Below are 14,833 nucleotides of genomic sequence, written 5' to 3'. Positions count from 1 at the left end.
GGGCCTTGTGGGTAAGATAGATTTCCAGTGCCTGTGAGATCAGGTGACTGGTGTTAGGCTGCCGGCCCTGCACAGTCGGCCTCTGCCTAGAAAATACAAGCTCACGTTACCACACTGTTAGTTTCTCTGCTTGGCCTCCAGTCAGATTGTTTTCATACAGAAAATAGAAGCTGGTCAAATGAGCTTTTGGTTTCTCATACGTACTGTATCATGCCACAATGAAAACTCTTGAACAGCAAAAGAAATGTCACAATAGCAGAAAAACGTGACATTTCTTTTGCTGAGGCATGATTCAGCCATGTGAAATGAATTCCATGTGGCTTTCTGAAGCGTTATTGTAAGCTGCTTCTGCTCCTCAGTCGAGTCACAAGTTTATTCCTTCTCCACCCCCGCATTCTTTGTTAGTTCTTCCTCTATCTACGCAATTATATAACTACTCAACTTATGTCATGAAGTCGAGCTGCAGCAAGTGATGACATAAGTTCAGAAAAGCACTCTGGTACCATTCTAAGATCATGATTATAAGCTTTGCCTCGGTTGTGTTTGGCTGAGTTTAAATGTCTAGATTTCATGATGTGTTAAGCTGAGAATTTGCTGCAGAATAGAAAATCCTTAAGGTGCACTGATTCCGTGATATCTACCATGAGAGAAACCTACTAAGAGATAACAAAAACAAGTTCCTTTTTCAAGATAATGCTCATTAAAAACCTCCTACTGTTACTCCCAGACCAACACAAAATGCAACTGTGGAGGGTATACAGATCATCTCCTTGTCACATGTCTGGCTTGCACATGTCTTTTGTGCAGTTTATTCCAATGATCCAATAATCCAACAGTATAAAGTGTTCAACCAATCCTACCCTTTGTTCCTTTTCTTGTGGCATTCCTAATTTCTTTCCCTGGTAAAAAAACATTTGCCCATTCTGGCGCACCAATCCCACTTCAACCTGTCAATAAATACCTAAATACCCGAGCCCAAATCACCCTGTGCCAGAGCCCTGTGCTAAACACCAATTAATGATACATTTAATGTAAACAAAAACGCCAAGAAAATACATGTTAAAGTATTAAATAATACATCACAAATAACTCCAACAAGGTCCAAAATAGACCTATAATGAACACAATTAAAAAACTATTAGAATTTAAAGAAATATAAATTAAAATATAAATAAAAAATATATATGAAAGGTCCCATGTCATGCTTTTCCGGTTATTACCCGTCCCCTTGTGTGTTATGAAGGTTTTTCTGCATGTAAACGGTCTGCAGAGTCACAAACCCTCAAAGTACACCCTGTAGCGAGTAAAACTCTAACACAGAAAAGACCTGTCTACGCTGCCCCAGAACGCCTCGTTGGAGATTTCTCTTTTTCCATTGTTTTCTTCTTATAGTGTAGTAAGTACAGTGACGTTTTGGGTATAGTGACGTAACGTCACGTCTTCCTCACACACACACACTCAATCTTTTCTCAGCTGCAGCTCCGCGGATTTCTCAGCCTGAACTCTGCCTGAACCGGCAGGAGCTCCAACAAGGCGTGTAGGACAGAGAGTGAATACACAGACTATACAGAGATGCTGTATGAGAAACCAATGTGAGTTTGGAACATTGAACAATGTAAATCTATTCTAGTAGACCTCAACACTGGAATTATGATCAGTAGAAATGGCCATGACATGGGACCTTTAACATACAACAAACTAAGTAGAGTAAAATACATGGAAAATGCAAGTATGTGCATTGTTGGAATTGGTGAGCCCTGCAGATTTAAAACGAGGGGGCCTAGGACAGAAATGTGTTTCTTTGCAGGGTTTAAATTATTTAAATGAACCAGATTTGGTCCCATGATGTGCATTAATGTGATGCATAGTGTCTTTTGAGGGGGTCTGTCAGTGGGGGGCCCAAGCCTTGTTGATGACGCAATGTACTTTACTGTACTAGCTTACTCTTTACTACTTTTAAGTGTTTAAATGTTGTTTCTAACTTATTCTTCCTCTTCGGCTAATCATACATATAGTTATTACTTAATACATTTGTCAGGTAGACACTCCCGTCACAGGTCAATAGTTCCCAAAATGTATTAAACCTGGAGCTAAAACTGTTCTGTAGCAAAGGAGAAGAGAATCAAAAGTATTCAAAGTATTTATCAGAGATTGTTGTGTCTGATCAATTCAAGATAAAACTGCAAGTGAAGGCACAGACGGAAACATACAAAAGTACAAGACAGGAAATTCAAGTTAAAACCAATCTTACATCAAATCTTTTAGGCTCTTTAATCTCACTGTTCTGTTCACATGTCTTATGGCTCCTGGAATAAAAACCAGACTCTCATATTTAAAAATGTTCACTTTTTAAAAATGGCAAGAAAATGCGTTTTGGGTAGACGACCCTTTATTTCTTCTTGTGTGAATTTAAATACATACATCTAGTTGTCATTTAGTAACATTATGAGATAGATTTTCATCTGTATATTCTGTGTTTTTGTCTTTCAGAATTCAAAGAGTGCCCAAGGCCTGGTAGGATTAAAGAACCTAGGAAACACAGTAAGTACCCTCGTACCACATCTAAGTCTGAAAATGTGTGTGGAGCCAAACAGCTCATTCTTCACACACCTCCTCCTCCTCCTCCTCCTCCTCCTCCTCCGGGTGGTGTTACACTGAGTGCAGTTTGTTGAATCCACACAGGAGGGGTGGTCCAGAGTTTCTATCTACCAGGCAACAGGCAGAAGGACAGCTCTTAAAATAAGTGTGTGTGTGTGTGTGTGTGTGTGTGTGTGTGTGTGTGTGTGTGTGTGTGTGTGTGTGTGTGTGTGTGTGTGTGTGTGTGTGTGTGTGTGTGTGTGGGTGTGTGTGTGTGTGTGTGTGTGTGTGTGTGTGTGTGTGTGTGTGTGTGTGTGTGTGTGTGTGTGTGTGTGTGTGTGTGTGTGTGTGTGTGTGTGTGTGTGTGTGTGTGTGTGTGTGTGTGTGTGTGTGTGTGTGTGTGTGTGTGTGTGTGTGTGTGTGTGTGTGTGTGTGTGTGTGTGTGTGTGTGTGTGTGTGTGTGTGTGTGTGTGTGTGTGTGTGTGTGTGTGTGTGTGTGTGTGTGTGTGTGTGTGTGTGTGTGTGTGGTGTGTGTGTGTGTGTGTGTGTGTGTGTGTGTGTGTGTGTGTGTGTGTGTAGTCACCTAATCAGAGCGCTCTGAACTCTGGACCAGGGAGGACTCTGTGTCTCTTGATCTTCTCAAACGGCACCGGGCCGACCCTTCTTTCACTTTGTCTTTAAAGACATGATATGGGAGACAACAGACGGTTAGCTTAGCTTAAAGGGATAGTGTACCCCAACATCAAAAAAATACATATTCATCCGCTTACCTGTAGTGATATTTATCAATTTGAATAGTTTTGGTAGGAGTGTTGGAAATAAAGCCTGTAGAAATATACACTGTAATCCCTGTAGTTGTACTATATATACTATACTGTATCACCGAGCAGTCACTACAGGTAGGATGAAAAAGATGTAGGTTTGATTTATAGGTGGACTGTCCCTGTTATGAATAAACCAAGGTGGAAAAGCAGCACCTTTTTTAAAGCCATTTTTATTCTGGTGTTATAAAGGACTATTTCTTCGACTTTAAAGACTGCAAATTGTCTGCAATTTTGTTCCCATTATGCTAAGCTAAACTAAGCTAATCCCAGTTGGCTAAAGCTTCATATTTAGGGTACATTATTATTTAGGGTATATTAGAGTGGTATCAATCTCCTCATCTTACCTTCTGTGAAAAAGTGGTTAGGCTATTTATGCTTTTTGGGGTTTTCCCTTCCCTGTAGTGTGTATTGGCTTTTTGCAAAGGCTACAATCCCAGTGTCTCTCCCACACACTGCCTGAAACGCTCATTGGAGTCCTTTTTACTACCGTAATATAGTGACATCACTATGTCACACTCACGCTTCTATTGGCTAGAGCTCCAACACATTTTATGTGATAGGCTAAGGGGTGGGAAAACTTTGACCAATCAGAACAGAGCCTGCCAGCTAACCAATCAGAGCAGACTGGGCTCTGGTTTCAGACAGAGGGTGAGAAGAGGTGCTGCAGCACAGGCAGTATGAGAATAATAGAGCTTTTTGAACATTAAAGCATGGAAACATGTCACAGTAGAGACACTACATACACATTTTAACCTGGAAATTAGCATGTCCTCTTTAACTTGCTTGATTCAGCTATGGACAACATTTCAATCAGTAAATATATGTTATTGTTCAAACTAGATTGTAAGAATACTGGTGGGTTTTTGCCATCATTTTGTACATAAATGTGTAAGTATCATTATTGAATGGAACTTGATGTTATCAGTCATGGAATCTCACTGTTTGCTGTTTTTCCTTGCAGTGTTTCATGAACAGTATCCTGCAGTGTCTCAGCAACACACACAGCCTGCGGGACTACTGCCTGCACAACTCGCACCGCAGAGACCTTAACAACAACAGCCGCACCAACACCGCCCTCATGGAAGGTGAGAGACAAGTCACACAGGCCCCCTAGAGGCTGGAACCAGAACCTCCCACAGACCTCACACTCATTACCTCTTTACCTCTGCAGCTGATCTGCTTCTATGTCATCTTTTGTAGGCTCTGACAATATGTTCCTTGGCCTTTTAGCAAGGTTTGCACCGTCTTGAATGTTTGGAAAAAGCTTGAATGCACTTTCAACAATGCCTATTTAACACAAAGCTAATATGAACAGCTGGTAAAACAAACAGTCACAATATACATACACACTATAGGAGTTATGTACTCTTTAATTGATGCAATTGCATTTATAATAACAATTTAGATGTGATGATCAATATTTCAATAGTCCGGACATTTTTGGTTTAGGTACCTTTTTTAAACTGCTTGAATTTGACTAAATAAAACAATGGAGCTGTTAACTTGACATGAATACACTGTTATGTAGAATCCGCTGAGTGTGTGAGTCATTTGAGTGTTGGTGTTGTTGCAGAATTTGCCAAGCTGTTACAGACCATGTGGACGTCGTCCAGCAGCGAGGCCGTCAGCCCGTCAGAATTCAAAACGCAGATCCAGAGATATGCTCCCAGATTTGTCGGATACAAGTAAGCTTTGTTACACCCTTCACTCTTAGCAATGTTTGTTTTTGTAAATCTTTTAGGAGCACCCCCCTCTGTCTCATAATCACACAACTAGAGTCTAGAGATATGACAGTAAAATCAGCTGACATTTACATTTCTGACTGAGTGTTTGTGTGTCCTGCAGCCAACAGGATGCTCAGGAGTTCCTGCGTTTCCTCCTGGACGGTCTGCACAACGAGGTCAACAGGGTCACTGTCAGGCCGAGAGGCTCGGTGGAGGACTTTGACCACCTGCCGTAAGTCCTCGGTCCCCCTGGCCTTCACCTGAATGTCATTATACGTTTACAAATGACTACATAGAGACACAAGCTGACTACAAAAAAGGCAAAACTCTTCTAATGTAAAACAGCTGCAAGAAAACACAAAGAGAGTCACAATGGAGCCAAAACAACCAAATAGACACAAAATGACACCAAAAAAGGGACAACAAAACAAAGCAAGATCTTTCACTCCTAAAAAGATACACAAAATGACATCAGAACTCCTCTAATCATCCCACAGAGTGGACATGTACATTGTTACAGCACAGTGACAGTACAATAAGTAATTACATTCAAATGAAATAAGTGCATGTTCACGGTAGAAAAGATAAGTGACAGCATTATGAAATGTAAGTGGAACAAGTAGAAAGTTAGTAAGTGGCTGCCAGATAGCGGTAGTAATAGTACAAGTATATATAGTACGTTGTTATCTTAGAACATTGATTTTACAGTATTAAGTAGTGCAGATAGAAATTACTACAAACTGTAACAACAACAGCTGATTTGAACCAAGTGTCAAGTGAACTTTAAAGTTAAATAAGACTTCTAAAGCCAACCCTGTTCCACGTGAAAAAAAAAGAAAGACAAACAAAAACAGACTTGCTTGTAGTTTGTGGAGCTCCAGTTGACTTCAAAACGACAACGTAGAAACATGAAACGCCTACAAAGAGACACAAAAAGGCTAAACAACATCAGAGCCTCTCTAGTAGAAGAGATGGGGTCTCGTGCGTGTCTTTGCCAAGGAGTCCATTGTATCATAACCGCCCATGATAGTATACAGTTTGTAAACAGGGATTAGACAGAGGCATCATTAGTCATTAAGATTCTTCCTTACGCTCTCAATGAGGACTCATGGGACACTTCACCTCCTGTGTTGTTGAGTTGTTTCCTCTGTGGCTCCCAAGTCAGAGTAACGCTCCGACTCTTATTGGATGTGATTATCAGTTATCTAACGCCATGTTTAAGGGTTCATCTCTGTGTACTACACTCAAAACAAAACCCAGTGCCTTACTACTATCAAACTAAATGCAGATCCATTTCCAGCTTGAAATCATGTCCCAGGGGGAAGCTGTAATAAAGTAGGTCAGGTGCCTTAGTAGTGTGTGTTTTCTGCTCTGACCCATTTCCTTATTAACTCCTTTTCTGAATCAGAACAGCTGATCAGTGTGTTTCTGACTCTCTTGGCCATCTTCTCAATGACTCTGCACTCATCCAGTTCTCTAACAGACTCCTGTGCTCCATGTTCAGGGACGAAGAGAAAGGGAAGAAGATGTGGAGCAAATATCTGGAGAGAGAAGACAGTAAGATAGTCGGTAAGTAGAAAAGCATCACCATCCATTTTAATGTATAAGTGTGTACATTCAATCTCTTCTATATTTGTAATATTCGTTTTTTGTTTTGTGTCGGCATGAAGAAGAACAGAAAAGCCGAATAAAACATACATCTTTTGTCACTGTTTTTCATGCCAGATGTGTTGAGTCAGTGATCAGCATCGTGTTTTTGTTTTTATCTCTGCAGACGTGTTCGTGGGGCAGCTGAAGAGCTCTCTAACCTGCAGTCACTGCGGGTTCTGCTCCACCGTCTTTGACCCCTTCTGGGATCTCTCTCTACCTATCGCCAAGGTTAGGAAACACACACACACACATACACACTGGTGAGCCTTACATAACAAGTCCCAGAAGGTCAGCAGACACATGTCAGCACAATAGGTAGTGCAGAGGTGACCTTTCTTTGTGCTTCTTGTTAGTTAGAGCTGGGCACTATGAAGAAAATCAAATCACCATCATTTAGTGGTGCAGAAACGAGTCTTAAACCAGGAAAAAACGTTGCATTTTACCACTTCCGATTCCCTCTTCTCAAAGTCAACATATTTGTGGTTAGAAGCTTGAAATTAGGTATGTGGTTAACAAAAGCTTAAGAGATGTTCTACGACATTAAATACGCCAGTGGATACTCCCTATATGAATGTCCGAAGCTTTTATGTGTCATAAAAACGGCGGTTGCTAACAAGTGCCTAAATAACCTGCTAAACGTCAGCAAGCCAAACATTAGCCGCCTTTAGCTTAGCGGAGGTGATGGGCAGCCATGTGAATGTGATGTAGATTGTTTATAGCCTAGCGTTAGCGTATTACATTTGGCGATTGCATTTACGCTTCAAAAATCAATAAATTGGGTTATTAGTCGAGATTATCCTGCTGAACAAAAGTTGTTGAATATCATAATGTGTGTTTGCCACAGAGCTTATTTTCTGCAATATAGCAAAATCCAGTGGAGAAATCCCATTGCTTTTTGTCGAGGGAAACATTGCGAGGCTTACTTTCCGGGTGGTGACAAAAACACGTCATCACTGCACCACTCTATAGTAGGGTTGAGCATTGATGCTTTTGCAACATATTTAAACAATAAGAATTAGATTTATAATCTACATTAATGTGGTCATAAAGACTAAGTGGTCTAAGCTAAATAATAGAACAGCTAAAGTCTGTTAAATTCAGAAAATAACATCATATCTCTATAATGCAGCCTTGAAAACCAGGGTACAAAATTACGATATATTAAATGTAACAATATATCTAGTCTTATATTACAATATTGATATTGCACGATGGTTTAAAGCAATTACAAATATCTTCCCACAGCTCTAAACATGAGCTTTTTGGTTTTCCCCCTGTCTCTGTCTGTGTGTGTGTGTGTGTGTGTGTGTGTGTGGTGTGTGTGTGTGTGTGTGTGTGTGTGTGTGTGGTGTGTGTGTGTGTGTGTGTGTGTGTGTGTGTGTGTGTGTGTGTGAGTGTGTGTGTGTGTGTGTGTGTGTGTGTGTGTGTGTGTTGTGTGTGTGTGTGTGTGGTGTGTGTGTGTGTGTGTGTGTGTGTGTGTGTGTGTGTGTGATGTGGGTGTGTGTGTGTGATGTGTGTGTGTGGTGTGTGTGTGTGGTGTGTGTGTGTGTGTGTGTGTGTGTGTGTGTGTGTGTGTGTGTGTGTGTGTGTGTGTGTGTGGTGTGTGTGTGGTGTGTGTGTGTGTGTGTGTGTGGTGTGTGTGTGTGTGTGTGTGTGCGCATGCTAATGTGAATGCATCTATGTTTGTGCTCAGAAGGGCTACGGTGAGGTGAGCCTGATGGACTGCATGCGGCTCTTCACCAAAGAAGACGTCCTGGACGGAGACGAGAAACCGGTAAGAACCATCGGAGCGGTGATGACTCCTCAGTGCTAGAACATGACTCAGCATATTTAGGGCCTGTGTCCACATAGCCACTTTATCTTGCATTGGCATCATGCTAGTATTATAGGAATGTAACTGTAAGGGAATAGAGTTACCTTTTTTTTATGTAATCCTGTCACTTGTAATCCATTACTCCCCAAGTCTGCTCCATGTCCTGGAATCAAACTGTATTTCCTCTCCACAGACGTGCTACAGGTGTAAAGCCAGGAGAAGATGTACTAAGAAGTTCACAATACAGAAGTTCCCCAAGATCTTAGTGCTGCGTATCCTTTCCTCAGTAGTGGCTGGTACATGTAATGTGATGTTTGCAGTGAGCAAATAGCTGGGAGAGTATCAAGATGTTAGTGTGGGGATGGGCAAATGGCGGCCCCCACCTCCTCTTTTTGCGGCCCTCAGATTCATTTATAAACAACGTAATTCGTTTTTTTTAAAACACTCACTAGAAACACCGGCTGTTGTTATGCCCGCTGTGACGTTAAGTTGCCGCTTGTAATTATGCCTTAGCTTCAAAGTTGTTTTTATCATCTGAATTTGGCGAAACAAGTTTAATATTCTTAAAACCAAGACTTTGTTTATTTGAAATCAGATAAAAACAAACTGTCACGGACCCTGCCGTGTTATCTGATTACTATACGCTTTTCATTCATAATTTCAGCGGGAGGGAGGGGGGCTGCGCTGAGGAACAGCTGACATTCAGAGACAGGCTACAAGTGTCTTAGGTTCAAGTTAGACAACTAATGTCTGGGTTAGTGTTCATGACTTCATGTTTATGTCATCTTAATGGTTAATCTCAATACACACACATTTCCCGTGCTTTCCAATAGTTTAAAATAGTTGTATTCCACTGTAACCTGTTCAATACAAACATTAAATAACATTTCTGTGAACTGATATTTGTTTAGTGAGCTTATTAGAGGATGTTCCCTGAAAGATTGTAAAATGTCAATGAAGATGTCAGACTTAATGTATTTGTTAATAATTACATACAACACATGGAATTTGTGTGTGTGTTCCAAGTGAATCTGCGGCCCCCTGGTGGCCAGTACATACATTATGTGGCCCCCACCACCATCCTAGTTGCCCATCCCTGTGTTAGTGTGTGATCTATGGCAACACTGTAGTACAAAGTAATACATTCTGATGATTGTAGTGCAATCACCGTTAGATTCAGTCAGCAGGATGAGCAATCAGATCAAATACTATGTGACCGTGATTTGCTACATTTGTGGCAATTTTCTTGTAACATTTTTCGAGAAAACATCAAGAGAAAAATATATATTCTTTGGAATAAAAGTGTCAAATTCACAAGAAGAAGATAATCTTCAATGGATGACTTAATAAAGAACTATTGCAATTGACTTTTTTTTTACCACTTTAATCTCAGAGAATACACCTTTTTTTATATTTCTTTGTTTTTTCTTGCAAATTCACATAACTAAACTAAAACAGTTTTTTTCTGAATATTGCCTATCTTGCTGCATAATTATAATTGTTTAACCTACAATGACCTTAATATGCCGTCGATCTATTGAACCTGCTGCTTTGACATTGTAAAAGCACACCAGTTGTTTGAAAGCGCTCTGACGGGTCATGTTTTTAAAACCCAGTTTGGTAGAAAGTCTGTAGACTGCACTCACATCCACTAGCCACATGTTGATGACGAGTGTAGATATTTGACTCCATCCAATAACAGAGCTTCTGCACAGTTGTACAAAGTGTTGTCGGAGCGTACTGAAAGGTTCACACAGAGCAGTTTGTTCCTTGACTCCCCTCCCGCTCAGACCTGAAACGTTTCTCTGAGGCCCGCAGAACCAGCAAACTGTCCACCTTTGTTAACTTCCCCATGAAGGATCTCGACCTGCGGGAGTTTGCCTCGGAAAACTGCCGTAAGTACCCATCTACCATCCAGATATCTGATTTATGTTTTGCATCCCAGCCGATATTACATCTAAAATAATATCTAATAGTAATGGGGTGAGAAACTGTGCCCTTTCAAGTGTGTCGTTATGAAAGAAGTGCTGGCTTTAAGTGTGTTTTTGTCCCGTTTCAGTCAATGCAGTGTACAACCTGTACGCAGTGTCCAACCACTCAGGCACCACTATGGGCGGCCACTACACAGCCTACTGTCGCAACCCCAACTCGGGAGAATGGTACACGTTTAATGACTCCAGGTAGGTTCTACTAGTGTGCTCTCATCAGGATAAAAACATGCACCAAGTATGTGCAGAGAAACACCTTAGGGCATTAATAACCATTTAAAGGTGACTTAAAATATGGAAATGTACACAAACTGGCATTATGTTTTTGAAGCATTAAAGCATGCTACATTTTTACTAATATATAGTTTATTATGGTCATTTTTCATGACTGAACAAACCCATAATGTAATCAAATAAACGAAACCTGCTCAAATGTATTCTTACTCATAAATTACAATTAAAGGGTAATTCTGGTATTTTATATTGTCAACTGAACTCTCTAAGTTACTGTTTAATAATAATAATCATCTAGCTTTAAATGCTTGAATAACATATACAAAATGAGCTTCTTAAAACTTTCAATCTTGAAGAAAAACCAATCGAGGAGTCGCTAGTGCAACGTCAGTCACTGCTGGCGAGCTGTCACCAAACTGTCCAACTGTCAGCGCTAACCAAATATAAATGAAGATTCTCTTCCTGCCTAAGGGACACATTTGTTATTGATTCCAATGAAAACAGCACATAACATCTCATGCGACCAAAGAGCGCAGCGCCCAGCCTCTTTGATTCTGAGCGTTTTGGCTTTGTGTGACTGCTCAGAGTGATTCAAGTTGAAAATATTCAACTTTTTAGAAAAGCAGTTTTAGTCTGTGTCTCTTGGACGGAAACGATCATAACAAAGACCAAAAAGCCAGTTTGTTGGATCAGATTGGTTTGGAAGACCCTCTTGTTCTACAGCTATCAGCTTGAGCTGTACAACTAGAAGGTTGTGCTCTGCCTAGTGCCTAGTGACCAAATCTTCATTTTGACTCAACGGTTTTCAACATGGCGGACGGATCACAAAATGTATCTTTATGCTCCCTGACATGGATACATTGCAGTTTCTGTTTACATCAACCAAAGGATAATGAGAAGCCGGTTTTAAAAAATCGAATTAAGTGTTTTTTTCTCACCATTAAACCTTTTCCCCTCTGTTCCTCCCCAGAGTAACGCCAATGTCCTCCAGCCAAGTGCGCAGCAGCGACGCCTACGTCTTGTTCTACGAGCTGGCCTCCTCCTCGCGGATGTGAAGCCTCCTGGAAGACGACGGGCCACAACACCTCTCTGACCGACGGACAGACTGATGGGGAAAATAAAGAGAGCTGGTGGAGCTGAGCCTATTTTGGACTTGTGTTGGGACATATATCACACACAAACACACACACACACACACACACACACACACACACACACACACACACACACACACACACACAGACACACAGATCCCTACCAGCCTGGAGGCCAGAGAGAGGAACCCTCTGGAAACCACTGATCCACCAGCCCTGCTTTCTCTCTCACCGTCTCTACTCTCGTGTTCTGGGTGGAAGTGTGTGTGTACCGTGTGAGTGAGTGTGTGAGTGTGCAAGGCTGACAAAGGGCAATAATCCCATCTGACGACCTTCCAGTAAAGCTGTCCCTCTCTATGCACTGCGAGCATCCTGACCGCGCCTTCGCTTCTCTCTCTTCTCGTTTGCCTCGAACCATTAACACTCACTTGTTGCAATTTTGACCTTTTTGCTTTGAATTTAGTTTTGAATGTTTTTTTGGGGGGGGGGTCATCATCAACAGCACCCACACTTTGGACTGTGGAGAGTGACAGTAACAGGACTGCTGGTGGTTACAGGCGCCTGCAGCCCCCCCCGGCCCGCTCGCTGTTCACGGCCTTCCCTTCCCCCGACACCAACACACTCCCAACGTCTCCGCCCGACATCCACCTCTCGCTATTTCTCCTACGGTGGCTGGGAGGCCGATGGCACTGTGAGCGTGACATGTTTCAGAGGACGACCCTCCGAACTTGTGTTTTCTTTTCTTTTGTTTTCTCCCACGTGTGGCTGCTACTGATGTTTTGAAAGTGCTGTGAGCGGATGAAAGGACAGTGGAGTACGGATCTGCTAAGGATTAATAATATAGACGATAACCACGCTAACAATCCTCATTGTCAGCATGAGGTATTTTCTTCCTCTCTTGTTTCATGCCATTGAACAACACGGAAAGAATGTTTTAAAGAAGAAGAAGAAAAACACTATATCTGTATATTTTTATATCCTGATGCAAAATAGAGAATGTACTATTCAATGGTGCTGAAAATGACCCATAACTGTTTCAGTTGGTTTATTTCCCAGGTTTCAAGAGAGAAAAAAAATGATTATTTATGCTTACAGGTGATAATGTGATGAGTCACACTTTTTAACAGTAATATATATATGTATATATATTCATATATACACATATATATGTATGAATGAATAAAAGTTAAAAAAAAAAGTGGTTTTACTTGGAGTGTTTGTCTCTTTTTAGCTTCTATGATAGAGATTCAGCCGATTTAGATGACCACTTGCACATGAACGAGGACTAGAAAGAAAAACTTGTGATTGCAAAAAAAGACTGTTATCCCACCCTAGGGCAGAACCCCCAAATTGATGAGTCAGCTAAATCTGAGGGGTCATGAGGGGGGGGGTCTTCTTTGAAATGTATTAAAATGTTCAAATCAATCAATGACAATCGACTGTTTTGATGACATGATAACCTGGTCATAAGCAAACCATTGATCAATTAATGAAGCTATTGGAAAGAAATAAGAATTTTCTTAACAAAAAAGCAGAATTTTCAACAAATATTCATAAAAAATAGAAAATATATTTTAGAAAAATGCTATTAAAAGACGTGTTACCTCCTCAGCTGCATTGATTTGGAGTCAATTGTTCACATGACATGGAAGCTATAGACAAAGCAAGACTTCAAGAGGAATGGTTAATTTTCAATAAAATATTCATATAAAAAATGTAAAACACTAAAATCCATTTAGAAAATCCATATATCATATAGTGCAAAAATAAAAAGGTGTGTCCTGCTTTTCAGGAGTGATATTACAACTTGTAAAACCGAGTTTTGCAATGATGTGTTGATGTGATGTCACTTGGTCACATGACATGGAAGCTATTGAGAAAAAATGTACTGCAAAAGAAAAAAGGCTGAATTTTCAATAAAATATTTTAATTTAAAAAACACTTAATTTCTATTAAAAAAGGTGTGTCTTACACATGCAGCATAGTATAGCAATGCTGCATAAACGTGTAGTGACTTGGTCATAGCACATGGAAGCTATTTTCAAAAAGCTGGGAATTTTCCTTAAAGGTCCTGTCACACTGTCCCGAAATTAACTCCCGATGGACACACGAATATGGAATTGTGAATTTCGCACGAAGATGGCCCCGAACCACACACGAAGGCAACATTTACATTACATTTAAGACATACAACTGCAATGAAAGTACCAAAAACAATTATGTTACAGTACTATGATACTGTACTGATATCTTCAGACTTTGTTCTTTACTTTATCCGTCTTTATATGTAGAAAATATTACGTTTTCTCCGTAATGTTGTTTCCATAGAAACAACAACTTCCTGTCAACTCGCCTTCAAAATAATATATTATATCCTTTTTAGTTTCATGCCAAAGATTTTGCCACCGCTCACGAAGTTGCTGCCAGAGCCTGAGAAACTCCACCGGCAGTCATACGATGGCTTAAGATGCCCTCACGAATGGCCCGATGTTGCTACGATCACAGCCGAATTTGAACATTTCCTTTATCGTGTGTCCATCGGGTTGTTTTATTGCACAACAAAATCATGTAAACATATTATGTAAATAACCCAATTTGTGTTCTGTGAAACTAAAAAGGATATAATATATTATTTTGAAGGAGAGTTGACAGGAAGTTGTTGTTGCTATGGAAACAACATTACGGAGAAAACGTAATATTTTCTACATATAAAGACGGATAAAGTAAAGAACAAAGTCTGAAGATATCAGTACAGTATCATAGTACTGTAACATAATTGTTTTTGGTACTTTCATTGCAGTTGTATGTCTTAAATGTAATGTAAATGTTGCCTTCGTGTGTGGTTCGGGGCCATCTTCGTGCGAAATTCACAATTCCATATTCGTGTGTCCATCGGGAGTCAATTTCGGGACAGTGTGACAGGGCCTTT

The 14,833-nt window shown here is 40.5% G+C and overlaps 1 protein-coding gene across 6 annotated transcripts in view; it reads left to right on the top strand.

Annotated features, from left to right (window-relative positions):
- usp2a (ubiquitin specific peptidase 2a) overlaps positions 1-13,102 on the top strand; it is a 58,185-nt gene extending 45,083 nt beyond the window's left edge. For 4 of the 6 annotated variants that reach the window (XM_034239982.1, XM_034239983.1, XM_034239984.1 and 1 more), the window contains 11 exons: positions 2,491-2,541; positions 4,363-4,486; positions 4,975-5,086; positions 5,247-5,357; positions 6,630-6,694; positions 6,900-7,003; positions 8,469-8,549; positions 8,782-8,860; positions 10,379-10,483; positions 10,648-10,768; positions 11,781-13,102. In XM_034239982.1, coding sequence (XP_034095873.1) covers positions 2,491-2,541; positions 4,363-4,486; positions 4,975-5,086; positions 5,247-5,357; positions 6,630-6,694; positions 6,900-7,003; positions 8,469-8,549; positions 8,782-8,860; positions 10,379-10,483; positions 10,648-10,768; positions 11,781-11,865 — 1,038 coding nt within the window. In that variant the 3' untranslated portion in view covers positions 11,866-13,102. The remainder of the gene's footprint in view (positions 1-2,490; positions 2,542-4,362; positions 4,487-4,974; positions 5,087-5,246; positions 5,358-6,629; positions 6,695-6,899; positions 7,004-8,468; positions 8,550-8,781; positions 8,861-10,378; positions 10,484-10,647; positions 10,769-11,780) is intronic. The other 2 variants (XM_034239985.1, XM_034239987.1) reach the window with 1 other exon arrangement.
- The last annotated feature ends 1,731 nt before the right edge of the window (positions 13,103-14,833 follow it).

Source organism: Gymnodraco acuticeps, unplaced genomic scaffold (assembly GCF_902827175.1).
Source record: "Gymnodraco acuticeps unplaced genomic scaffold, fGymAcu1.1, whole genome shotgun sequence".
In the NCBI taxonomy this organism is placed as follows: domain Eukaryota; kingdom Metazoa; phylum Chordata; class Actinopteri; order Perciformes; family Bathydraconidae; genus Gymnodraco; species Gymnodraco acuticeps.
The sequence above is the reverse complement of the archived record's forward strand: the minus strand, read 5'-3'. Positions and strand labels throughout refer to the sequence as shown.